At 48.9% G+C, this 26,169-nt stretch overlaps 2 protein-coding genes across 5 annotated transcripts; one reads left to right on the top strand and one right to left on the bottom strand.

The window, feature by feature from the left end:
- The first annotated feature begins 150 nt into the window (after positions 1-150).
- On the top strand, positions 151-13,884 carry Acot8 (acyl-CoA thioesterase 8). The gene is made up of 6 exons (XM_026408383.2): positions 151-376; positions 1,623-1,759; positions 8,428-8,653; positions 11,215-11,372; positions 11,853-12,047; positions 13,746-13,884. Exons 1-6 carry the CDS (start codon positions 249-251, stop codon positions 13,862-13,864), a joined length of 963 nt encoding a protein of 320 aa, XP_026264168.1. The 5' UTR covers positions 151-248; the 3' UTR covers positions 13,865-13,884.
- Positions 13,885-13,983: 99 nt separating this feature from the next.
- Positions 13,984-19,912, bottom strand: Snx21 (sorting nexin family member 21). Of its 4 annotated transcripts, none has more exons than XM_026408382.2 (3): positions 19,511-19,903; positions 18,898-19,055; positions 13,984-15,048 (listed from the first exon to the last, which is right to left on the bottom strand). In XM_026408382.2, exons 1-3 carry the CDS (start codon positions 19,770-19,772, stop codon positions 14,374-14,376), a joined length of 1,095 nt encoding a protein of 364 aa, XP_026264167.2. In that variant the 5' UTR covers positions 19,773-19,903; the 3' UTR covers positions 13,984-14,373. The 4 variants fall into 4 exon arrangements, with proteins under 4 accessions (XP_026264167.2, XP_077656393.1, XP_077656394.1 ...); XM_077800269.1 differs by having other exon boundaries at positions 14,938-15,048; positions 18,905-19,055; positions 19,511-19,912; XM_077800267.1 differs by lacking the exon at positions 19,511-19,903 and having other exon boundaries at positions 18,905-18,991.
- Between the last annotated feature and the right edge of the window lie 6,257 nt (positions 19,913-26,169).

Raw genomic sequence — 26,169 nt, forward strand, 5'->3', positions numbered from 1 at the left:
CCACCGTTATACCCAATCACCCACGGAATTCCCAGACTGGCATTTGTTTACACCAATAGCTAGATAGAGATGGCCACACCCACTCGACAACTGACAGGAGCTCTGACCAATCATAACCTGCACTCAGACTCAGAGCTCTGCACGGGACTTCCGGTAGCTAAGGCAGTCTGCCGGAAGCGCCGGGATCCTATGTAGGTCTCCGTGTGTCCTGCTCTGAGCGGTGTCCCGACCCACAGCAAGGAAACAAGATGTCGTCCCCACAGGTCCCGGAGGACGGGCAGGGCAGTGGCGACAGCGGCGATCCCTCCGGGGACCTCCGTAGCGTCCTGGTCACCAGCGTGCTCAGCCTTGAGCCGCTAGACGAGGATCTCTTCAGGTAGCTAGCCGCACCTGGTTCGCATCCCTCCTTTAGCACCGAGTCGCCTGATCTCGACTGTCGCCGCCGCATGGCCCCAGCTCTGGGAATAGAACGGGCTTTGTGCGAGGTTCGAGATATGCTGCATTTAGGAGAGAACTTGTCCCTGACAGCTGTTCCTCTCTGACACCTAGGAGGTCTGGGTACATAAAGTGGGACCTGAGATACCCTGTTCGTCCGCCTGCCCTGAACCTCCACTGGAGGAGCCAGCCCAGAGAGGGCAGAGATTTGCCCAAGGGCACACAGCTGATCAGGCTTAAAACCTATACACAGCTCCCTGCACACTTGCTTTTATTCTTTTCCTCTCACATACCCCATCCCCAGCACCATTTGCTGGGGTCTGGTAGCTCATTACTCATTCTGAGGCCTGAGTCTGCTTCCTTCCCAGCATCACTGAAGTCTGCAGCAGGGTTTTAGAACAGCTTTGACCTCCAAAGCTCCCACTGGCTTTAATGGAAGCTCTCTTTGGTCTCCCTTCCTTCCCACTTAAGGAATTATAATTCACCAGTGGGGGCCCGGATGTTGTGGACAATGATAAACTCAGGCTGGGTAGGGGAGGCTTTAACCTGCACAGGCCGTGGGCTCCTCCTGCACTGAGCAGATCTTCTCACATCTGGGGCCCAACCAAGCCTTTTCACTTCTGGGGCCAAATCACAGTATCCTTGTCTGTATAAAATTTTACAGCCCTAGAGAGAGAGAAGCTTGCTGTCTGAGGGCCCTTCTAGTTCTGAAACTAGTTATTGGAAGAAATAGGCTGTCCCAGTTGGGAGTGTAAGTGGCAGACCTTAATACTGCTCAGCTCTTGGGGTTCATTTTGGTCCATTCAAGGCCTTGAGAGGCTTCTGCCTTACCTTGGTTTGTGTAGTGAAAGAAACATTGGATGTGAGATCAAAAGCCCAAGTAGTGCCCAGGCTTGGCAATGTTTAAACACTTTGAATATGAACTTGCCCATGTCACTTTCAACCTCTGGTCCCTATTCTCTATAGCTAGAGTCCACAGGAGGATTTGGATGGTCATAAAGGCTGTGAAATTTTATACAGTGAGGTGAGAATATTTACCTGGGGAAAGAGTCCACAGCTTTCAGCAAATTCTCTAAAGGATTCCAAACCCCAGTAATGATAAGAGGTCCTGTGCTAGAGGCTCATTGGAGGCACACAGAATTTGGAGCAGCCCTCAAGTCTTTCCCACTTTCCTCCTCTCCCCACAGAGGAAGGCATTACTGGGTACCCACCACCCAGCGGCTCTTTGGGGGTCAGATCGTGGGCCAGGCCCTGGTGGCTGCCGCCAAGTCTGTGAGTGAAGACATCCACGTGCACTCCCTGCACTGCTACTTTGTCCGGGCAGGTAAACCCCAACACCCTGGTCTTGCGTCCAGCTCAGCCCTGGTGGACCAGGAGACACTTCTTTCTGGCTTTGGGGGCTGACTGAAGAGAAGGGATAAGAGATGGGGGAAATTAGAGAAGGGAAAGGCTGAGGGGGAAGAGAAACAACCCTCTGCCTAGGGAGGAACAAGGTCTGGGGCCAGCAAAGGACCTTGGACCTCACATTCACTGAGGCTCACTGGGACTTGTTTTTTTGGTTCTTGATGACACAAGACTTTGTTGCTTAACTGCTCCCAGTGGGCCTTTTGTTTTTCCTCCTTGACACACTTTCTGATGCCAAGACTGCTAGAACCTCTGGAGTGTTTTAACCTCTGCTAGGGCCTTGGGGGCACGTGCAAAGTTGGAGAAGGGTGGAGAAGAGGGAGCCTCAGTCAGAACAAGGAGAGATCTAGGGCCATTTCAGTTTTGCAATAATTTGCTATGGGACCTTCAGTGAGATTACCTCCCTTCCCTGAGGCCTGGGTTTTTCCATCTGTGAAAGGGGGGAGGGGTGAGAATAGAGGTTCTTTAGTGGCATGTCCTCTATAGGTGCTTACACTTCTGGGGTCCATGAGGGAGAGTAATTCAAAATCCATGCTCTCTAAAAAACACTAATCAACAAAAATCTTGCTTGGGGGGGCTGGGGTTGTGGCTCAGCAGTGGAGTGCCCGCCTGGCACAGGCGAGGCGCTGGGTTCGATCCTCGGCACCACATAGAAATGAATAAATAAAATAAAGGTGTTGTGTCCAACTACAAATAAAAATATATTTTATTTTTATTTTTACCTACCAATCCTCCTGTATGTATATGTATGTGTGTGTGTATGTATGTGTGTGTGTGTGTGTGTGTGTGTGTGTGTATATATATAATCTTGCTTTTCCTCTTTTTCCTTCCCCCTTAGGGCAGATGCCCCAGTTTTAAGTGCCATTATCTTTAGCATAGACCCACCAGCTGAGAAGGTTTTGTCGAATTTTACAATATGGGCTGAGTGTGGTGGCACATATGCCTGCCTATAATCCCAGCCACTCGGGAGGCTGAGTCAGGAGGATTGTGAGTTTGAGGTAGCCTCAGCAATTTAGTGAGACTGTCTCAAACTTAAATAAAAAAGGAGAGGCAGAGATGTAGTTTAGTGGTAGAGCGTCCCTGGGTTCAATTCCTAGAACCATAATAAATAAATGTTATTATAATTAATACACTTTTATCAGATTCCTCGTTTTCTCATCCTTTTCTTGCTTGTCCCTCCCAGGTAGTCATTCCTATAAAGCATTTGAATATTTCCAGTAGGCCCAGCCTAGTCCTTACCCTTGTGCTAGCTGAGAGTAAAAGTATATTTTATTACTTCAATTTGGTTGTAAGCTCCAGAAGTGCTAGCCTTTTAACATTGTAATCCTTCTGGCTTAGAGAAATACCTGACTGTTTTGTTTTGTGGAGTAGGGGCATTACTTGAACTCTCTGAATCTTCATCCTGTGTTGAATTCTGAGTCTTTGCAGGTAAATACCTGCAAGGCCTGCATATGCAGGGCCTGGCATATTGCCAGTTTATAAATAATAACTATCATCTTGATAGTGAACTTATGGGAGCGATTAAAATATGCATGATAGAGAGCACAGCCATGTACACTGTCTTCTTCAGTCCTCTTAAGCAATGTCTTTATTTCTTTCCTTTGTACTGGGGATTGATCCCAGGAGTGCTTTACCACTGAGCTACATCCCCAGTTCCTTTTTTTTTTTTTTTCCTTTTTCTCTTTCCACATTTTACCAGATCTTTATTTTTCATTTTGAGAGAGGGTCTCACTAAGTTGCTGAGATTGGCCTTGAACTTGTGATCCTCTTGCCTCAAGGCTTTTATTTTAATTCTAGAATCAGGCAATACTTCATTCCATGAAACTGAATAAGTGCTCCAATGAGCTGAGCAGAGTAGGTTGGTTTTATAGACATAGAAAAGTTGAAGAAAGGGGATGGGGATGTGGCTCAAGCGGTAGCGCGCTCGCCTGGCATGCGTGCGGCCCGGGTTCGATCCTCAGCACCACATACCAACAAAGATGTTGTGTCTGCCGAGAACTAAAAAATAAATATTAAAAATTCTCTCTCTTTCTCTCTCTCTTCTTAAAAAAAAAAAAAAAAAGGCTGAAGAAAAGAGACACAAAGAACAAAAAGCACATTGGCCACTTCAAAGCTACTTTCCTTGGGGCTGGAGGTGTAGCTCTGTGGTAGAGTACTTGCCTAAGGCCTGGGGTTCATCCCCAGCAAGGGAAAAAGAAAAAATTACTTTCCTTGTAAGGTAGGGACAGGGAAATAGCAATAGAAAAATAACTTATTTTAAAATGATGTGTGGGCTGGGGATGTGGCTCAGGCGGTAGCGCGCTCGTCTGGCATGCGTGCGGCCCGGGTTCGATCCTCAGCACCACATACCAACAAAGATGTGTCCGCCGAGAACTAAAAAATTCTCTCTCTCTCTCTCTCTCTCTCTCTCTCTCTCTCTCTCTCTCCTCACTCTCTCTTTAAAAAAAAAATGATGTGGTTTTTTTTCTTGTTTTTTAATATTGGGGATTGAACTCAGGGGTGCTTTACCACTGAGCTACACCCTCAGCCCTTCTTATTTTTTATTTTGAGACAGGGTTTTCTCAGTTGCTTAAGACCTTGCAAAGTTACTGAGGCTGGCTTTGAACCTACCGGTCCTCCTGTTTCAGCCTGCCCAGCCGCTGGGATTCCAGGCCTACATGGTACCCAGCTCCTTTTAGTTTTTATTTTGAAACAGGATCTCACTGTATTGCTAAAAGCCTCACTAAGTTGCTGAGGTTGGCCTCGAACTTTTGATCTTCCTGCCTCAGTTTCCCTAATATGTGGGATGATGGACCTCTATCACCACACCTGGCAGAAAAATCATTTATTGGTTAACCTCAGATTACCTTTTCTCTGTCACCAGATTAAGGGAACTTCATTATGCCAATTGAAGCTGACTTCTTTGGGAAATCTGGCTTTCTCTCACTCTGGTTTCTTTGAAGCTTAATTTTGGTTTTGGTGACTTGGAACTTCAGCAACAATGACTTCATTTAGAAATTTTTTCCTTTTTTTTGTTGTTATTTTTTTAAAAATATGTATGTTCTCCATTTAGAATTTTAGTCTGATCTGTTAGGGCCGAGTATGGGAGCCTAGTCCAAAACAATGCCTTCTGTAGTGTTTGTTTAAAAATAAACATGAAGCTGGGCATGGTAGTACATGCCTGTAATTCCAGCATCTGTGTAGGCTGAGGCAGGAGGATTGCAAGTTTGAGGCCAGTCCGGGCAATTTAGTGAGACCTTGTCTCAATGTAAGGACTGTAGGTATGTAGTGCAGATAGAGCACCCCTGGGTTCAATTACCAGTACTGCCAGTACCAAAACCAAAACCAAGGCAAACAACAAAACCAGATTAAGGGCTAAGGCATATTGTTGCAGTTTTACATAACATTTACCCATCCTTCCTTCCTTCCTTCCTTCCTTCCTTCCTTCCTTCCTTCCTTCCTTGTATTGTGCTGGGCATTGAACCCAGGGCCTTGTGCATGTGAGGCAAGCAATCTACTAACTAAGCTATATCCCCAACCCCCATAACATTTACTTTTGAGTTTCCTGGCTGCAAGACAAAAAGGGAAGCTTTCTTATCAGTTTAGATTGTGATCCTCTCCTGGGTACATCAAATATTATAACCAATAATGTTTCAATGATATTTTTAAATAAAAAATGGGGGCTGGGGTTTCTTGGTCATTTATTACATCAATTCTTTTTCTAAAAGCCCAAGAAAGAATGTTAATCAGTTGGGTTTTGTTTTATTTAGTTTTTCTCTACAGAGATAAAATAATGTACAGTGGTCATTTGACTCAGTATAAATTTAGAGCTTGGAGAATTCAGAGCAGGGGACAGCAAATATTCTAAAAAGAGCCAGGTAGTAGTAAATATTTTGAGTTCTGTGGGTGAAAGCAACTAGAGACAATAGGTAAACCAATGAATATTACTGTATTTCAAAAATTTTTGTTTTAAAGCATTTGTTTCCTTTTGTATTCAGTGGGGATAAGACCCACTTTACATAGTCATTGTGAGACCAACCCCAAACAGCCTCTTATCTAACACTGCCTCTGACAAGCATAGAGCACTTAATCCATAACCATTACCTTCCTTCCTTCACTGTGCTCCAGGATCTGTCTGCCCTGGTCCAATAAGAATGTCCAAGAATAGGTCTGCAATGCACACTGAGAGCTCAGTCACAGTGCTGAAAGTTCTGTGATCCTCATAGGGGAACTGCATTTCAGCTGCACCCCAAGGTACAATGGTAGGCAGAGGGGACTTCCTCCCCAGTCCCTGAAGTCAGATCGAGTGGATCCACATCTAGCTTCTGACTCTTGGAAAGCATTCCTCAAAGGTCTTTGATATTGAGGAGCTACTATTCTGAAAAAAGTGCCCTTGGGGCAATGCCTATAGCAGTCAGCTAAGTGATACTTGTTGCTGTTGAGTGAGCCCCAATGCCTGGTTGGTTTGGCATCAGGTTGGGGTGCAGGAGCCAACACTGCTCTAGATCTGTCTCTTTCATCTGAAAGTTGAAAATCTCCCCAAGATGTCTTATGGCCCACAAATCAGCATTCCCCAGGGTGGCACCTTCTCCCTAAAATTTCTCCCTAGAGGCTGATGATCCTTAATCCAGTGCCTTCCACTCTGCATTGGAGCACAGACATCAGGAAAAGGACCAAGTGATTTCCATTTATATGAGGGACCAAATGGCTGACTGACAACAAATCTTTCCTGAGAGAGACTGAATATACAAACAATGGCCAGACCTTCTGTAAAAATAACTCTGACCCACAATAAGCAGCAACCAGCACAAGAAGTCAGCCTACTGCTGGGTATGGTGGCTCACACCTGCAATACCAGCCACTCAGGAGGCTGAGACAGGAGAATCACAAGTTTGAGGCTGGCCTCAGAAACTTAACAAGGCCTAAGCAATTTAATGAGACCTTGTCTTAAAAAAAAGAAAAAGGGCTAGGGATGTGGTTCAGTGGTAAAGCACCTCTGGGTTCAATCCCCAGAAAACAAAAAAGAAGAGCCAACCCACTATCTGCAAGTGAGACCTATAGGAAGTCAGATCATATCTCTAGTGGTCAGTCTAGAAAGCCAAAGAATAATAATAACAATCAGCAAGCACCAAGCAGCCAGGACTTGATTAATAAGTGACAGCTTCTCTAATTTTTATCCATTTCCCAACTTGGGACCAGTTGGAGAAAGCCAAATATGTACCCCTAACTAATTACATGAAATGTCCCATGTCATTCACCCACCGACAGCTTCCCCACGCCAGCAGCCTCCAGCAGGGCACACCTGACATCTTTCCTTTTTTTTTAAACTTTAGAGCTTCCCTACTCCTCTGCCTGCCTTTGAGTTTCCGCTGAAAGCAAGTAATGGTGGCTGACTTACTACTCCATCAAGCTCTGAATAAATAGCCTTTGCTTGTTCTCAAAAAGAAAAAGCTGGGTTTGGTGGCACATGCTGGTAATCACAGCCACTTGGGAGTGTGAGGAAAGATGATTACAAACTCACCTGGGCAACTTAGCGAGACACTGTCTTAAAATAAAAATGGGGGGCTGGGGTTGTGGCTCAGTGGTAGTATACTTGCCTCGCACGGGTGAGGTACTGGGTTCGATCCTCAGCACCACATAAAAGTAAATAAATAAAGATACTGTGTCCATCTACAACTAAAAAAAATTTTTTTAAATGGGGAGCTGAGCTTGGCGTGGTGGTGCACACCTGTAATCCCAGCGGCCTGGGAGTCTGAGGCAGGAAGATCGTGAGTTCAAAGCCAGCCTTAGCAACTTAGTGAGGCCCTAAGCAACTTGGAGAGACCTTGTCTCTAAATAAAATATAAAAAAGAACTAAGGATGTGGCTCAGTGGTTAAGTGCCCCTGGGATCTATCTCTGGTACCAATAAATAAATAAAATGGGGAACTGGGAACGGGAGGGAGGAGTTCATGGGTATAGCTTAGTGATAGAGCACTTGCCAGCATGTGCTAGACCCTGGGTGGATCCCCAGCAACACACACACACACACACACACACACACACACACACACACACAAGAAGACATCAGAAATAAGCAACAGGCCAGGTTTCTTGACCTGAGATCTAGAAGAATAGGTTAAGACTCATGACAAGATTCTAGACAAAGATGTGGCAAAACAAAAGCTAGGAGTATTTAATTAACATACACATTTGTTAAAGCATTTACTATGTGCCAGATAGTGTTCTAAATGCTTTCCAACTATGAACTCAACTTAATTCTTATTAAAATCTGAGGTATGAGCACTGTGATGATCCCCATTTTACAAATGATTATATTGCTCAGAGAAGTTAAATGCCTTTTCCAGGGTCACAGAGCTGGTGAGTTGTAAAGCCAAGATCTGAACGCAGGAAATCCAGCAATGTCCCTGTGTTCTGAGCTATTGATAGGGAAGAGCTCCCCCTGCACCGGGAGCAGCCTGGTGACAGGGCCTAGCATTCTCAAAATCCCCAATACCTGGGTCAGTAGTTCCAAGCAGAATGGAATGGAGGACAAACAGAACAGAGGTGACAGTGACAAGAATTATGGGGCTTACTCAGGGGCTTACTTGTGTCCCTTATGCCTACTGTAGGAGACCCAAAGGTGCCTGTGCTGTACCAGGTGGAGCGGACACGAACAGGGTCGAGCTTCTCGGTGCGCTCCGTGAAGGCCGTGCAGCATGGCAAGCCCATTTTCATCTTCCAGGCCTCCTTCCAGCAGACCCAGCCCAGCCCTGTGCAGCACCAGTTCTCCATGCCTGCTGTGCCGCCACCAGAAGAGCTGCTTGACCACCAGGCCCTCATTGACCAGTATTTAAGGTGAGAGACCTGGAGTCTCTACAGTGTTTTCAAACTGGTTACCACCTGGTAGTGGGTCATTAAGCTCTTTAGTGTCTGTTTTTGGGGGGTGGGTATGGGGATTGAACTCAGGGGCACTCGACCACTGAGCCACATCTCCAGCCCTATTTTGTATTTTATTAGAGACAGGGTCTCACTAAGTTGCTTAGTACCTCGCTAAATTGCTGAGGCTGGCTTTGAACTTGTAATCCTCCTGCCTCTGTCTCCCAAGCCACTAGGATTACAGGCATGTGCCACCGCGCCCAGCCTTTCATGAGTCTTGACTGTGCATTTAAACATAAAAACTAGAGAGGAATTTGTGGCTGTAGCTCAGTTACTAGAGTGTATGCTTAGCATGCAGCAAGGCCCAGATTAAATTCCCAGTGCCAAAGCAAACTTCCTTGCCTTCCTCCCTTTCTCTCTCTCTCTCTCTCCCTCTCCCTCTCTGTGTGTATAGATAGATAGAGAGATAGATAGATAGATATAGATATACATACATATAGTATATACATACATATATGTAATTATTATTATTTTAATAAACTAGAGCCAGGCATGATGACTCACACCTGCAATCCCAGCAACTCAGGTGGCTGAGACAAGAGAATCACAAGTTCAAGTCCAGCCTCAGCAACTTGTGAGATGCTGTCTCAAAATAAAAAATTAAAGGGACTAGGGATGTAATTCAATGGTAAAGCCTAATGGATTCAATTCCTAGCACCAAAACAAACAAACAAAAAACCTAGAAGATACTGCAGTGTCTAGTATGTAATGAGGTGAAGAATCCTTTTGTGAAACTTTTTCCATTGTGTGTTTCTGCTTTGTATGAGCAGATAAGCATGTGTGTGTGTGCTGGGTCATGACATAAGACACAGAGCCTGTGCTCAGGGAGTGCAGGCACTATTGCAGCTTTCCTGGTTGTTAAAACACTGAACTACTTTACCACCTGGTAAATAGCCACCTCCCCAGTCCCCTGAGTGGTCCCTCTTCCCATTCAGGTGCTTGATTCAGCAGCTTTGGAGTTCATGCCTGGTAAGGATGAGTGTCCTCTAGGACTCTGGTGCAGAGCTATGGTTCACTCATTGGTCACTACCTTTGCCTTAGTGCATGTTAAATATTTTGACTATATTTCTTATTTGGAGCAAAGCTAGTAAAGTTTGAAAAATGCTGGTGCATGGGAAAGAGCACTGAGTCTAGACATAGGGCGCACACATTCTGGCCAGGCCATGCCTGCTGGTGATCACCGACTGTGGGACTTTGTGGAACTATGGAGCCTCTCAAGGCCTAAAAACCGAGAATGGTCATTTATGCACTACCTGCTTCCCAGGTAGCAGGGAAAGAGCTTCTCTATTTTGTAACCTGGTGTGTGGGATGATTGAGGTCTGGGAGCCTAATGGTCAGAATTAAAATCTAGACTCTGTCCCTAGTAGCTGTGATTTTGGGCAAGTTGTTTGCTTACTCTGAGCCTGTATGCTGAGTTATAAAGTGGTGCTAATCATAATTCCTACCTCATGAGACTGTTATGAGGATGAAATGAGGTAAGAGATCTAAGGCATGTGGTGAGTTATAAATTGTGTTTATACCACTCTTATTAGGAATAAGCCAGAGGCCTGGTGTGTGGTTGGAACTCAACAAATGTTTGCTGAAATGTTATTAAAGGACCCTGAATTTAGAGTTGTGCTTTTCAGTAAGGTAGCCACTAGCCACGTGTGGCTATATTAAACCAACTAAAATAGAAGTGACAAGTCTGTTCCTCAATTACATTAGCCACATTCAAGCACTCATAATCACATGTAGCAAGTGGCTGTCAGAGTGGACGGCACAGATAAACATTCCCTCATCACTGAAAGTTCAGCTGGAGAGCGCCCCAGAGGATGGGGTGAACATGGCAGTGCCTACAAAGAGCCCTGAAGGTCATTGTTTCTGTGCTGAAGGGTGTCCCTAGAGATGGGCACCTCCTCCAAGGGATATGAGGCTTCCTGCTGTTCAGGGTTAGGTAACTGGGTCCAAGTCAGGCAGCTCATTTCTTAACTGTTTAGAGTAAGTTTAAGTGTATGAGCCATGGAAGCAGCCTGCTTGAGCTCATATCCTGCCTTCACCACTCTCTGAGTGAGTTATGTGGATTCTCTGTGCTTATGTCATTTATCACATAAGAGTGACTACGGTACTGTCTCAGGAGGAATGAGTTTTATGTGTCCTGCTTGGAATTCTGTTTTGAAGGGTATGGCCTTGCTATAGTGAGACCTGGTTTTATATACATCATCGGGTTTTTTCCAGTGTTCCCTATGATAGGTTACTATCAATTAATCACATTTTGCAGATAAGAAGATAGCCACAGAGATTACTAACTGGCAGAGATTACACATGACTCTTAAGTGGAAGGGAAGGGTTCCAGAATCTAGTATCTTGCCTACCACCTGGGAAAGAGAGGCGTAGGGATAAATTAGGAGTCTCTGTTGGAAGCATGAGGGCCATCAGAAGGGGCAGCATAGAAGGAGATCCCTGTCTCCTTGGGTCTTCCTGTCCCTCTCCTTTACTTTCAGGGACCCTAACCTCAAAGAGAAGTACCGAGTGGGGCTGAACCGAATTGCTGCCCAGGAGGTACCCATTGAGATCAAGCTGGTAAATCCACCCACCCTGAGCCAGCTGCAGAGAATGGAGCCCAAACAGATGTTCTGGGTGCGAGCCCGGGGCTATATCGGTAAGAGGACCCATGGATTGGAGGAAAATACTCTCCAGGGGTCTAGGCCTGCCATTTATTTGTCCTGTGTGGCTTTGGGTATGTTACTTCCCATCTCTGGGCTGGTTTCCTTATCTGCATGATGGGGAGAATGGGTTTGTCACTGGAATTTCATTGTAGGACCTTTCTGGAGAAGGCAAGACGACTTGTTGAGGTTCTTATAGATCTGTTAACCATAAGGTGCCTTTGTGCACACTGGAAGATGTCCCTTCCAGGACTCAAAGCGGGAGACTTGGGAAGACTGGATTTTAGTCCTTGCTTGCTCCCACCCTCCTCCATCTCCACCTCCTTTATCCTTACACACACACACACACCATGGGCCAGGTGCAGTGACCAGCCTACACAGCTGTGCCTGGAAGCCCCCTTTTCTCCCACCTCCCTGCAGGTCCTGAGCTGAAAAGCCCAGGATCCCAGGGCTGATGGGGCTGGAACCTGTTGCAGGGGAGGGCGACATCAAGATGCACTGCTGCGTGGCCGCTTATATCTCAGACTATGCTTTCCTGGGCACGGCACTGCTGCCCCACCAGTGGAAACATAAGGTGCACTTCACGGTCTCTCTGGACCACTCTATGTGGTTCCATGCCCCCTTCCGAGCCGACCACTGGATGCTGTATGAGTGCGAGAGCCCCTGGGCCGGTGAGTGTGGGCCATGTGGGACCAGGGCACCAACTTTGGGGTGGTAGGGCTCCTGCTTTCTTGGGTGGTGCTCTCTCCTCCCCAATTCCAGGGGGACACTGCACGGGTCACTTCCTCTCCTGCCCCTCCAGGTTTGGGCTATTCATCTTCAAAATGGCAGAGTAAGCAAGTGTCAGCTCACACTTTCTGTAACATGTTGGGACTAGGATTCACTTTGTCCCAGAGACTCAGTTCTAGTCCCCAGACCACTTCAGATTCTTTGTATGAACTGGGATAAATCCTGTCTCTCCTGTGAGCCTCAGTTTCCCCATCTAAACAGATTATTCCACACATTAGATCAGTGGTGACCCATCAGATTGCTGCTTGAGGGGGAGCTTTTTAAAAATAGACTCTAATTCTACCAAGATTCTGACCCAGCAGGTCTTAGATAAGGTCCAGGAAACTGAATTTTTGGTACTGGGAATTGGACTCAGGAGCACTCAACCACTGAGCCACATCCCCAGCCTTACTTTATTTTATTTAGGACAGGGTCTCACTGAGTTGGTTAGCATCTTGCTGTTGCTGAGGCTGGCTCTGAACTCACAGTCCTCCTATCTTAGCCTCCCAAACTGCTGGGATTACAGGCGTGCACCACTACACCTAGCCAGGAAAGTGAATTTTTAATAAGCCTCCTAAGTAATTCTGTTGATTGATGGTTGGGGGTCAGGGTACTTAGGGTCTCTAAGGGCCTCACTACTTGGACATTCCCTGTAGGGAAGGAGAGAACCCCTATGCAGTGTCTAGCTTCAGAACAGTGGCTTCCTTCCCAATGAAATACATTTTAGATGAAGAAAAGCTCTGCTTTATAAACAGGGGCAAAGCTCAGGAACTCTCTACCTTCTGGGGAGGGGTTCTCTCAAGGACCAGTGGCATCTTAGTACATGATTAACCACCTTGAGGGCTGGGGATGTGGTTCAGTGGTAGAGCACTAGCCTGACATGCCTGAGACTCTGGGTTCAATCCCCAGCACTGAAAAAAAAGAAAAAAAAATGACCTTAATGTTAGGACACCTGCGTTCAGGATTGGCCTGCTCCTGGGGCCAGGTTCCCTAGCCTCTTTGGACTTGAGCATCATTGTCAGAAAAATGGAACAAGTGAAGGCAATTTCATTTCTCTATTGTGAACTCTGCTGTGTTTGTAGGAAACCAGCAGTTCTGTTCATGAACATGAAACTAAGGCCCAAAACCAACAAGGTGAAAGCCTCTGGGCAGGGAGAGGTGGGACCAGAAGATTCCAGGTCGTCTCCCCTCGGCGTCTTCCCACTGGCGGGGGCAGTGCTGGTGGTTTCTCATGAACTACGGTGCGGAAGACTTGGCATGGTTATTATAAAAGGAACCAGCGGGTTTCCTCGCACAGCAGCCAGGGCTGCCGCATCTGCTTGGCCAAGCTATGGGAGACTTCCCAGAGCGCCTCCCCTGCTGATCTTTTTGCAGAAGAGCAGGGACATGTGAAAGTGTTTTTAGACATCAGGTGGAGTTTCTCTTGTAGGAGAACCCCAGTGACTGCCCATAATAGGCTCAGAAAGGGACACTTGGAGCAGTCACAACATTCAGTGTGCCCTCCTGTGGGGTAGCCTTGTTCTGCCCAAACCCTTTGCAAGACGTGCGTTTGGCTGCGCTAGAGCAAAGAAGGCTGTTTTCACCCCTCTCCTCACCCACAGGTGGCTCTCGGGGGCTAGTCCACGGGCGGCTGTGGCGTCGGGATGGGGTCCTGGCTGTGTCCTGTGCCCAGGAAGGCGTCATCCGAGTAAAGCCCCGAGTCTCAGAGAGCAAGCTGTAGCCAGAGGTATCAGCTTGCCTAGGTCTTCAAGGATCTCCCTTCTACCACCATTCCTGAGGTGGGGCTATGTGGAGGGCTGGACCTTCTGCCCCTCACACTTAATAAAGAGACTGACACCATTGGAGTGGCTGGCCTTTAATTTCCCTGGGCCAAAACTACAGCCCTTCTTCTGGCTCTCAACTGCAAGACTTCAGCCAGGCTGCCTTGCTGGCTTGGAGGCCCAAGGAAAAGGGCGCGTTCAGCCTGACTTGGCTGCGAATAAGCTGGAGGGGCTGTGTCAGCCTTCCTCCGTGTACCATTCCCTGGGTACCAACCCCCAGCCAAAGCTTGTCCTGAGCCCATCTCAACAACAACATTTCTTCCGTCCACTGCAAATTCTCTGTGGAACTTCTGAGGGCTCTCAGTACGCAGCCTTCTAGCTGCTTTCCATGTCCTCCTCTTCAGTCCCCTGCCCCCCCAAATCCTGGGGCAGCCCTTCTCCCCACAGTGGCTTTAAGACTAGCCAAGGGTTATCCCAGCACCTCCTTGATGAGCAATTCTTTGAGACTGGGGGGTGGCGTGGGTGTAAGGCCTGCTTCCTGCAGGGCCTGGAGCCGGGCCTCTGAGTGGCGTTTGTCCAGGCCCAGGCGCCAGGAGAGCCGGACATGGGCCTCCAGGAAGGGTGCCAGGAACGTATGGGGGCTCTTGTCTCCCAACAGCTGCAGGGCCTTCTCACAGCAGGCCCGGGCCTCCACAGGGTCCTCCAGCTCCTGGTGGCACACAGCCAGCCCAGCCAGGGTCAGCAGAGGACGGTCTGGGCCAGAGGGGGCATCCAGCTGGGTCTGCAGCTGCCAGGCATTGGCCCAGAGCGCCAGGGCCTCACGATAGAGGCCGGTACAGGTGAGGCTCTGTGCCCGCTGCAGCTCTGGCAGCACGAAGAAGTCCTGCAGGTCTGGGGCATGGCGTAGCTCAGGCACCGCCTGTAGGTGGCCCAAAAACTGTTCAAAGGCTCTGCTACGGCGGGCAATCGTCTCTGCGGTAAAATTCCGGCGCAGGCGCTTACGGGGGAAGGAGATGGCAGCCATTGGGCCCCGGAATTGCCGCTGCAGATTTCGGTGCAGCCGCTCAAAGTCTGAGTAGCGGCGAGAGATCTGGGCGGGCTGGCGATCTGGTGGCCCTGGACCCATCACGGCGAGGGTGTAGAGCTGCAGGAAGGGCAGGGGTCAGCCAGGGGCAAACTGTCCACCAGCCTCTTCCCTCCCTACTCCCATCCCAGCTCTGATCCCCCACCTCTTCCCTTCCTCTGGGACTGGACCCAGGAGGGTGGGGCAGTGGCTAGGAGGCCCACTGGCATCTTACCTGAGGCTTGTCTGAAATGACCCAGGCCCAAGGCAGCACGGGGAAAGAAAGAAAGATGAGCTTCAGTGCTTGGGGCTGCTACCCCTACTCCCACTTCAGGAAAGTTACCTCTTCCCATGGGGCAGTTAGTTCTTCTGATGGCCCTCTGGAAAACCAGGGATGAGCTGAAACCCAGATCAATCTCTTGGGGCTGAGCCAACTTAAGGACCAGCTTGGAGCAGTGTTCCACTATGCACAGAGCCCCCGACACACACAGGGCTGGAGAGGCTATTCCAAACCAGAGGGAGGACAGGACCTCAGACTTCTCTAAGAGCAATGGACCAGGAGTTTACTGGATTAGGATTCAAGTGCAGACCCAAGGTCAGCCTCTCTCCTTCCCTCTGCGACGGCAGGCAAGGCAGTCTACCTCTGGGTCTACTTCAGTCTTTAATGAATGAACAAGTGCAAGTGTTGGTACATTAGGGTTTTTTTTTTTTTTGGGGGGGGGAGGGGTAACTGGGAATTGAACCCAGAGGTGTTTTACCCACTGAACTACATCCCCAGCCCTTTATTTATTTATTTTTGGTGCTGGGGATTGAATCCAGGGGTGCTTTACTAATGAGCTACATCCTCAGCTCTTTTTATTTCTTGAGACAGGGTCTCACTAAGTTGCTTAGGGCCTTGCTAAATTGCTTAGGCTGGCCTCAAACTTGCAATCCTCCTGCCTCAGCCTCCTGAGCCACTGGGGTTTTAGGTGTATGCCACTGCACCTGGCAAGTAAATGAGTTTTTAAAGATGGTATACTAGAGTATACTGCATCAGATATGGGAGGTGATTCCTCTCTTTAATTTTCTTTTTCATCTTTTTTATCTGAGAAAAGCATCTCCCTTTGTTGCCCAGGCTGGCCTCAAATTCCTGGGCTTAAGCAATCTTCTTGCCTCAGGCATTTGAGTAACTGGGACTACAGGTGTGTGGTACCACTCCTGACTTCCTTTTAAATCTGACTGTAAACTGAGAAGCTCTCAGTTTGGGTTTTATTTATTTATTTGTTTGTTTATTTATTTATTTTCTGGTACTGGGGATTGAATCCAGGGGCTCTACCACTGAGCTACCCACCCTCCAGCCCTTTTTATTTTTTGAGACAGGGACTCACTAAGTTATTAAAGGTCTTGCTAAATTGCTGAGTCTGGTATTGAACTTCTGATCCTCCTGCCTCAGCCTCAGTCCCTGGGATTACTGTGCCAGGCTTCAGGTTGATTTTTAAAAGGCAGTTCTCAGGTCAGGATCTTTTTTCAGGTGACAATATGGCCTTGAACTTGCAATATTCCTGCCTTAGCCTCCTGAGTCAACTGCATTACAGGCATGCACTATGACACCCAGCTGGCTTAAAATACTCATTATTTTATGTAATCCTTGTAATGTCCCACCAACACAGGGAATAATGATATAGTTCCATTAACTGAACACTTACCCTGGGCCTCGTACTATACCAAGCACTTTTCCATCTATGATTTCATTTAATCACAACAGCATTCCAAGGAAGGTGTGTCCTTATCTCTGTCAGCAAAGAAGCAGGCTCAAAGAGGAGGTAAAGGCCTCAAAGACTTGCCCCAAGTACCACAGCTGGCGAATGGCCTAGCTGGCATTCAAACCCAGGATAGGATTTGATAGGATTCCAAAACCCCTGCTTGTCACCCTCCCCACAGGTTATATGGAAACTCAGGGTGCCCATTGAACAGAGGAGGTGACTTGCTTCTCCATAGCTGGGATAAAATAGTTGCCATTCTACTTTTTTTTTTTTTTTTGTCATTTTCTTCCCATCTGGGTACCCAGTGTCACCTCCATTCCTTCCTATTCTGAGCTGCGTGCTCCTTGATGACTGATCTTTGGTATTCCTTTCCTGTGTATGACCCCTTGCCCACTCCAGAGTTCTGGGACCTTTTTCACTTAAGATTGGACCATCAGGGGCAGCAGGGTAGCTCAGTGGTAGAGCACAGACTTGGCATGCAGAAGGACCTGGGGTCAGTCTCCAGTGTGCACACACAAAGGCTGGATCATCAGAGTCAATCCCTGCTCAAACTGGAACAGCCACCCCATGGGTGTGGCCTTTGTTAGTAACAGCAACAGAGAGGAGTGGAGAGGCCCAAATGTGGGACAGGCTCTGGGCCCCCTTCCTGCTGAGTCAGAGGTAGAGGAGGGTAGTGAAGACGGAGTGAGAAGCAGGGAGCTGCCACTGTCGGGAAGAGTCACCCGCTGGGCTGCAGGCTCCACGGGGAGCAGAACCTGGCAGCCCTCATTCTGCATGTCAGTTTCTCCCTCCATAGCAAGGAAAACAGACCAAGGCCCTCTCTGCAGCTGTTCTTCACCCTCACCCCTACGGAACCCCCTATTCCACACAGGATTCCATGCAGAACAGTAGGATTATTCCACACAGGAATAGATTCACTTGAGTTATGAGGGGGCCACAGCAGGCCCTAGATGCCTGACATTTCCAATCCAATGTTAAATAAGACTTGATTCAAGGGGCTGGGGATGTGGCTCAAGCGGTAGCGCGCTCGCCTGGCATGCGTGTGGCCCGGGTTCGATCCTCAGCACCACATACCAACAAAGATGTTGTGTCCGCCGAGAACTAAAAAAAATAAATATTAAAAATTCTCTCTCTCTCTCTCTCCCTCTCTCACTCTCTCTTTAAAAAAAAAAAAAAAAAAAAAAAAAGACTTGATTCAAAATGCTTGGGTCCAGAAGTGTTTCAGATTTTGGATTGTAGAATCTTTCTATACATAATGAGGTATCTTGGGGATGAAACTTAAGTTCAAAATTTATTTATACTGTGTGTGTGTGTGTGTGTGTGTGTGTTGCTGGGAATTGAACCTAGGGTATCCTGAGCATGCTAGGTAAGCGCTGTATCACTGAGATACACCCTCAGTCTGTTTTTTTTTTTTTAATATCTTTATTTTTTTGTGGTGCTGAGGATCGAACCCAGAGACATGTGCTAGGCGAGCGCTCTACCAACAGAGCTATAACCCTTGCCCTCAGTCTGGTTTTATTCAGTATTTTAGTGTGTCTGTATTTTGACTGTCAGGTGTGGAATTTAAATTGTAGCATCATGTTGACACTCAAAAGTTTCAGATTCTGAAGTAATGTGGAACCTGAATAGCTACCATTTTATTGAGCACCTCATAATGCCAGGCACAATGTTAAGGGCTCTTTTTGCATTGTCTCCTTTAACTCCTGGTCTAATCCTCAGCATTATCCTCATTGCTCAGATGATAAACCTGGGGGTTGACAAAAATCACACAGCCCACCCAAGGTCAGACAGCTGGTAATGAAAAGTGAGATGTGAATCAAGGCTGACCTAGGTCCAAAGCACCTTTCCTTGACCACTAACCTGTGGCTCTCAGTCTGTGTCTCGCCACAGTTTGCAAAAACCTTGGGGAAAGGTGGAAGCACACATACCAGTTCTCAAAGTCTCAAAACTGGGACAGAAAGCAGGTCCTTAATCTACCACTTTACTCAGTCTCAGAGAAACTAAGTCATTTGCCTGAAGACTTGCTCAACTCACATAAAGTCACATCCCCTTTCTGGCCTCAGTTTTCCCATCTGTAAAATAGGGCAGCCATTTATAACTACACAGCCAGAACTTCCATCAAGTTCGAATCTTCCCTGGTTTCTTTTCCCCAGACTCACAGCCCAGGTGTTCCTGGAACCTCACTCACCACGTACTTGGAGGGCGGGTCCTTGACAACATTGGCGCTGGTCACCTCAAAGAGCAGCCGCTGGGGTACCAGGGTGTTCCGGGATTTCTTCCAGAAATCTTGTAGCTGCCGGGCCAGGAGTTGACTGCCTCGCTGCCCATCGGGTGGGGGGCACCGTTCTGCACAAGCACATGACCAGTCATATCAAAGGACCTCAGGTCAACATACACGGTAGGCCATGACCTCACTCATCCAAGGTGAAGTGGGCGTTATTCCCCATTTTTAAAGAACTGAGGGTCAGAGAGGCACCTGGTACCAAACACCAAGCCCGGCTGACAACATCCCCAAAACATGGCTGGCACATCATTTCCATCTCTATCCCAGGTCCCGCGCACTTAATAGGCTTGAAAACCCTGAGATGGAAGTGATCTCTCTCATTTGACATAAGGGAATTCTTGGGTCACAGGGGTGGTGACTCTCTCAAGGTCACAGGGCTAAGACCTCGGAGGCGCTGCAGGCAGTGTCGCGTGTCAGCTGGCTCAACTCCGCGCCCGGGATGCTCTCCGCGGCCGGCCGGACGGACGGACCGAGGCCCAGCCACCCCAGCGTTCCCGGCTCCGCCTCCCACACTTGCCTGGCCCTTCTCCCGGTGTTCTGTCCCCGGGAGACGGCGAGTCGGGGCCGGCCTCCTCGTCGTCCTCGTCCTCGTCGTCCTCGTCGTCCTCCGCGCTGGTAAAGCTGAGGGTGCCGCTGAGACGGGAGGACAGGCCCTCGGCGTCGTCGTCCTCCAGCTCGGAGGTCTCCGGGAACTGCTCGGCCTCCGGGCCCGCCGCCGCCTCCCCGGGGCCCTCGCTGGCCAGGGCGTGCCGCAGCCGGTGCAGGAGCCGCGAGGCCATGGCACCCTGGGGGGAGCGGGCGCCACCGGGTGCAGGGCGGGGTGGGAGGAGGACCCCCGCCCGGCGGGAGAGCAAGGGCGGGGCCCAGGCCGGAGGAGGAGGGGCCCGCGTTGGCCCCGCCCCGGCCGCTGCGGGCGCCGCCAGCCCCGGGGTCCCTCGCTCCCTCCCGGGGTCCGGGGCCCTGGTCCCGCCCCTTTCTCCCCGTCACGCGCCGCTGCCTCCCGCGTTCGGGTGAACTCCCGGGCGCCTCTCCGAGGGGTCCCGACGCGGCCCGCGGCTGAGCCAGGCTGACCTGCCCGGCGGCTCCGGCCGCGGCCGCTTCCTGCCGCCGCCCGCCTCGGCCCCGCCCGCTCCCCGGGCTCCCGGGAATCCGGCGCCGTCCTCGGGAGACCTGGGAGTCCTGGGCCGGCGGCGGAGCCCCGTCTCCCCGGAATCCCCGGAGAGCCCCAGGGCACCCCAGTTCCCCCCGGGCTTCTCCGGCCCGGGACTGGGGATGACCCGACCCCGGGGCTCTACCACCGGCCTGCACCCCAGCCCTGTTTATTTACCTGTTTTAAAACTTGGAGATGGGTCTCGCCAAACTGCCCAGGCTGACCTTGAACTTGGACCCTGCTGCCTGGGCCTCAGCCTCACGAGTAACTTGGATCACAGCGCAGGGCATCTGGCACTCGTTAATTTTACAATGTGATTATGCGATTTAAGGGATCCCATTTCTCTGGTGAAAAAAATCAAAGCCTTGGGTTGGCTCTAACGTCACTAAGCCATGACCTCATAGAGCCTGAAGTTTCTTACGTAGAACGGGAACAATAAGAAGCATGTTCTAGTTTTGGCTTATTGTTTGTTACTGTGTAGGCTCTGGAGATTGAGCCCAGGACCTTGTGCATAGCAGGCAAGCAGTCCACCACTGAGCCACACTCCCAGCTCCCGATTTTACACGGCAATTACACAATGATCATTGTTTCTGCAGTGTTCACAGATTTTCACGATGTCATTTGAGCCTCACACACGAGAAGTAGGCACGCTGGGAAACAGCCAGAGAGGCTGAGTTGCTTGTCCAAGATCACACAGCTTCCTGGAGGTTCCTGCACATTGCTCTTTTCCCAGGCATTGATCCTGGTAACCTCAGCAGCTTCTCTGGAGCTCTGTGGTTTATCTTTCACTGCAGGGAAACCTGTAGGTCAAGAAAAATTTCTTCTTGTTTCCTTTCAGAAGACCTAAATATGAGTCCCTAGCAGGGCAGATTTTGCTAGTTACACAATAAAACAAAATCTCTTTGGCAGCACCTCCCATATTTGAGTGACACAGGAGAGAGGGTTGGGGAAATACTTTTGAATGAGAACCGCCCTCCCTGGCCTCCATAAAGCGGAAGGTTCTCATCTTTCAGTTCCACTGTGTTCTACATCCAGTTCTAGGTTCTTTGCATACTTTCATGTCTCACCCTCACAACATCCTGGGGAGGTGGGATGGGCAATCATGGTTCTGAAGATGAAGAAACTGAGGCAAATTCACTTCCCCAAGATCCACCTCTGGGAAATACGGGAGCTGAGATTTAAGTTCAAGTCCATAATTTCAGAGATTTAATTCCTCTTCCTTTGGCTTGCAGGAAGGATGTTGGGATAAAAAAGATGCACTTCATTTACTCACTCAACCCTCACTCACTCATCAACTGTGGCTGAATATCAACTTGTCCTTGGCATATGTCTCTCAAGTCTGGCTGAAAAACTGGTGCTCATAAACTCAAGGTATCAGAGCAGGAGGGCCCTTCAGAAATCTGTCCTGTCCCTTCCATGGACAGGTGGATCGACTAAGGCTTAGTGAGGGGAAGGGACTTATGCTTCATTATATAAACAGGTCAGAACAAGGAGCTCTCTGGACGTCTCCACCATTTAGATTCTGAGTGGCCTTTCCCCTCAGCCTCCCAAAGAGATGGGTATTCGTCTCCCACTTGTACACACTCATTGACATTACCTCTTGAAGCCAACCGTTCCTGTTATGGTTCAGCCATGACGGTTAGGAAGTTCCTCCTTCTAAAGAATCAAATGACATTCAGTTCAAGTTTTTTTTTTTTTTTCCTGTGGTGCTGGGATTGAACCCATGGCCTTGTGCATGTGATGTGAGCACTCTACCAGTGAGCTATATCCCCAGCCCTACTCTTTTTTTTTTTTTTTAATGCTTTTATTAGTGCATTACAGCTATGTGTAATAGTGGGTTTGGGTTCATGGTTCAACTGTTCAGTTATTCTTATACAGAATACAGTATTAAACCCTGCTCAGTACTCGCTGCAGGTGAAGCCAGATTTAAAGATAGGTGGTTAGTGTAGTTGGGTAAATCAGGTCTAATATCCAGTAAGATAAAGAAAATGGAGGCCATTATTGAAAATGAAGTCCAGGAAACCAGAGCAGTACTTGGGGACATTGAAATGTTAATGTCCCCAAGGGCCAGAACCCACCCCATCCTAAGGAACTGCTGATGAAACAGCTCCCAACCCCAAGCCTTCCTGCCTGGAGACTCCTCCCGCCCACTGTCTCCACCTCTGCCTTCCCACCTCATCCCATCACTGCAGGTCGGAGGGAGGGAAACAGGTCAGGAGTATGGGAGGACTAACAGGAGACCTTAGCTGTAAAAGAGGGAGGACCTCCCCTTCCATGGATTCCGCCTTTCCGTCTCCTTCTTCCTCTGGGAGAAGTCTTTGCTGCTGTCCTTTAATAAAGCTTCTACTTTCCACTCTACACTTGCCTCCGCGTGCTTCTTGTGCTGAATTTTTTCCTTTTTCAGTATTGGAGATTGAAGCTAGGGCCTTCTGCCTGCTAGCTAAGTGCTCTACCACTGAGCTACACCCCATCCCTCTTCTTTTCTTTTTGAACTTTATTTTGAGATAGGGTCTTGCTAAATTGTCCAGGCTGGTCTTGAAGTTTGGTCCTCTTGCCTCAGCCTCTCTAATAGCTGGGATTACAGGAGTTCACCACCATGTCTGGCTTAGGTCCTGGGAGGTTTTTTTTTTGTACTGGGTATTGAACCCAGGGCACTTACCCACTGAGCCATATCCCCAGCCCTTTTAATTTTTTATTTTAAGACAGAGTCTCACTGAGTTGTTTATGGCCTTGCTAAATTGCTGAGGCTGACTTTGAACCTACAAGCCTCCTGCCTCAGCCTCCCGAGCTGCCAGAATTATAGGTGTGTGCCACTGTGCCTGGTGAGATTTGATGTTGAATAAGAAATTTTCTCTGGCCCATGGAACTCAGAATCGGTTGTGATCCTGATGAAGTCAATGTTTTTGATGCTGTGACCAAAAGACCTGACACAAGCCAGGTGCTGTGGTACATACCTGTAATCCCAGTGGCTCAAGAGGCTGAGGCAGGAGGATCACAAATTCAAAGCCAGCCTTAACAATTTAGTGAGGCCCTGTCTGGAAATAAAAAATAAAAAGGGCTGGGGATGTGGCTCAGTGGTTAAGCACCCCTGCGCTCAATCCCTGGTACAACAAAACAAAACAAAAACAAAAAAGCCTGGCAACAATTTCAGAGGAGGAGAAGTTCACTTGGTGCTCAGGGTTTCAGAGATCTCATCCATAATCGTGAAGTCCATTGCCCTGGGTCTGAGGTGAGGCAGAAGGTCATGGTGAAAGAGTGTGGAGGAGGAAAGCCCAAACATGGCCACCAGGAAGCTCTGCTCACAAGGACAAAATTCAAACCCAGAAAGGCACACCCGCAGTGACTGCCTCCCCTAGCCATTCCCTTCTGCCATGAGGTTCTGCCTTCTCTTGGGCCTAGAGCTATGGAGTTGGCCGCTCAAACTGTGAGCCCCAAATAAACTTTTCCTCCTCCATGTTGCTCTTGTCAGATCTTTGGTCACAGCAACATAAAAGCTGACTAAAATAGCAGGGCACAGTGGCACACGTGAAGCTAAGGCGGGAGGATCACGAGTTCAAAGCCAGCCTCAGCCATGGCAAGGCGCTAAGCAACTCATTGAGACCCTGTCTCTCAATAAAATACAAAATAGGGCTGGGGAGGTGGCTCAGAGGTTGAGTGCCCCTGAGTTCAATCCCTGGTACCCCCTTCCCCACAAAAATTGGACTAAACAGATTCTAAGGCATGTTCAGTGCTCTGATTAAGGGAACTACTGGAGACCACCTTGGACCTCCAGGCTGGGTGTAGGGAAGGGGAATCCTGGAGGAAGTAATTTTTTTTCTGGGCCTGGGGATTGAACCCAGGGGGACTTTATCACTGAGCTATATCCCAGCCCTTTTTAAAATTTTTCATTTTGAGACAAGCTCTTGCTAAAGTTGCTCAAGGTCTTGCTAAAGAGTGATACTCCTGCATCAACCCCCTGAGTTGCTGGGATTATGAGCTGCCACCTCATAGGATGAGGTCATGTGCTACCATGCCCACTAGAAGATTTTAAAACCCAGAAAGATGACAGGTAAGCAGGCAGGTGAAGAGAGGAAAGATGGGCATTTCTGGCATCATATGCAAAGGCCCTGGGGCTCATAAAAGGTGGTGTTCACGGCCATGTTTAAGTCTGACTAGAGGAGAGCAACCTGCAACTGAGGGAGGAGAGAAAGAGGAAGATTGGAGAGACAGTGAGTGGGACCTTGCTCGGTCACACTAAGGAGTTTGATCCTTATCTATTTCTCTGAGTAAACCTAAGAATAAATTAATGAATAGTGACTGAGGAGGGTTCCAGACCTTCTGTTCCAAAGGAATCGAGTGGTTCCAGTGTTTCTTGTCCAAATTGGAATCCCGAGTAGCAGTCCTTGGCCCCGCCTGGCGGGAGGCCTTATTTAGCCTGGCTCGCTCCTCCAGCTTTTCTTGGGAATGTCTATATATAGGGGCGGGGGCAGCCCAGTTGCCACTGTCCATCTGACTTCCCCTGTGTCCAGTCTCCCTTTCCTGGCCTGTCCCTGATCTTGGTGTCCAGGGCTCCTCCTGTTGACTCTGCCACTTCTGGGAGCCTTGCTTTTTACCCCGCCCGCCCTAGCATGGACCTAAGGGTTCTCAGGGTGGCTTCCTTTGGACTAGATCCCCCACCCCCTCTTCTCCAGAGGGCTACCTGAGCTCCTCCACTTTCTTCTGAGCTCTAGGAAGGGGCCAGCTCTCCCTTTACCACTTAGAGCACTTTCTTCTACCTCCCCCAAAGTGAATCTCAAATCCCCTTTCCCTGGAGAGAGGTAACTTGAGAGAAGAATCTTTGTTTTCAATGCTTCTTTCTCCAAAAGCAGACCCCTTCTCCTTTAGCCCTCTGGATCCTCCTCCCTCTGAAGGGTCCCTGAGGACTGTCCCGCCTTCTTCCCAGTCAGGTTTAATGAGAATTGCCAAATCCAGGTGCACCCATATGACTGTGCTCCTAGCTACTGGGGGGGGGGGGCTGAGGCAGGAGGATCGCTTGAGCCCAGGAGCTCTAGGCCAGCTGGATAAACAGAGGCTCCGTCTCAAAGAAAGACTTAAAAAGAAAGAAAACTCGTCATCTTTATTGTAGATCTTTATGATTTACTATGACTTACACAGTCCTCCAGGCACATGGGGATTGTAATAGCTGCCACCTCATAGGATGAGGTCATGTGGTTAAAATGCTTAGTACAGGGTGTGTCCTGGGGTGAAGTTCAATCAACGGTAGCCTCCCCATCACTCTCCTCTTAACCACTACCATGTCCCCTAGCACTTACCAGGGTTCAAAGGTATGATCTTTCACTTGCTAAACACCGGCCCTATGGACCTGGCACCAGTAGGTGACTTATACCTGGACTCCCATTTGCCATACTCTTTTTTTTTTTTTTTTTTTTTTTGTACCAGGGATTGAACCCAGGGGCACTTAATCACTGAGTCAAATTTCCATCCGTTTTTATATTCTTTTTTTTTGTTTTTTAAGAGACAGAGTATCCTGAGTTGCTTAGGGCCTTGCTAAGTGGCTGAGGCTGGCTTTGAACTGGTGATCCTCCTGCCTCAGCCTCCTGAGCGGCTGGGATGACAGTGTGTGCCACCACTCCCAGAGGCCATGGTCTCTTTATGAGGAACCATGAGGAAAGGAGGCTCAGAGGGTCATCACCCAAGGTCAGGTCGCTCGCAGAGGCAGGCCTGGGACTCGAACCTTGAACTTCAAGCTGTGTGCTCTTCCCATCCCACCGTGCTGCCTCCTTGTCACTGTTCTGCCATCCTTACCATCTCCAAGCCAGTGTGCTTCTGGAGGAGGGGCGCTCTGAGGTAGTGGAGCAGGGCGCGCCCTCCTCAGAAGAATCTAGGACGACGTCAAGGCCTGCCACCTGCTCAGAGGCTTAAATTTCTCTGCAAGGGACCTTGGCTAAATTAGGTAATGGGCTAGGACTCTGGGAGGGGTGGGGCTTGGTGACCCCAGGATCTGATTGGGCAAGATATCCAGTCCTGGGGAGCAGGGAGGTGGGAGG

Source organism: Urocitellus parryii, chromosome 6 (genome assembly GCF_045843805.1).
Source record: "Urocitellus parryii isolate mUroPar1 chromosome 6, mUroPar1.hap1, whole genome shotgun sequence".
In the NCBI taxonomy this organism is placed as follows: Eukaryota; Metazoa; Chordata; class Mammalia; order Rodentia; family Sciuridae; genus Urocitellus; species Urocitellus parryii.

Bases quoted from the DNA above. Each gene is read 5' to 3' on its own strand.
- Acot8 (XM_026408383.2), top strand. From the start codon at position 249: ATGTCGTCCCCACAGGTCCCGGAGGACGGGCAGGGCAGTGGCGACAGC. The intron at 11,373-11,852 runs GTAAGAGGACCC...AACCTGTTGCAG, and splicing joins GCGAGCCCGGGGCTATATCG to GGGAGGGCGACATCAAGATG. The intron at 12,048-13,745 runs GTGAGTGTGGGC...CCTCACCCACAG, and splicing joins GTGCGAGAGCCCCTGGGCCG to GTGGCTCTCGGGGGCTAGTC.
- Snx21 (XM_026408382.2), bottom strand. From the start codon at position 19,772: ATGGCCTCGCGGCTCCTGCACCGGCTGCGGCACGCCCTGGCCAGCGAG. The intron at 19,056-19,510 runs GCAAGTGTGGGA...GTGCTTGTGCAG, and splicing joins AACACCGGGAGAAGGGCCAG to AACGGTGCCCCCCACCCGAT. The intron at 15,049-18,897 runs GTGAGTGAGGTT...CCCTTCCTGCAG, and splicing joins ACCCGCCCTCCAAGTACGTG to CTCTACACCCTCGCCGTGAT.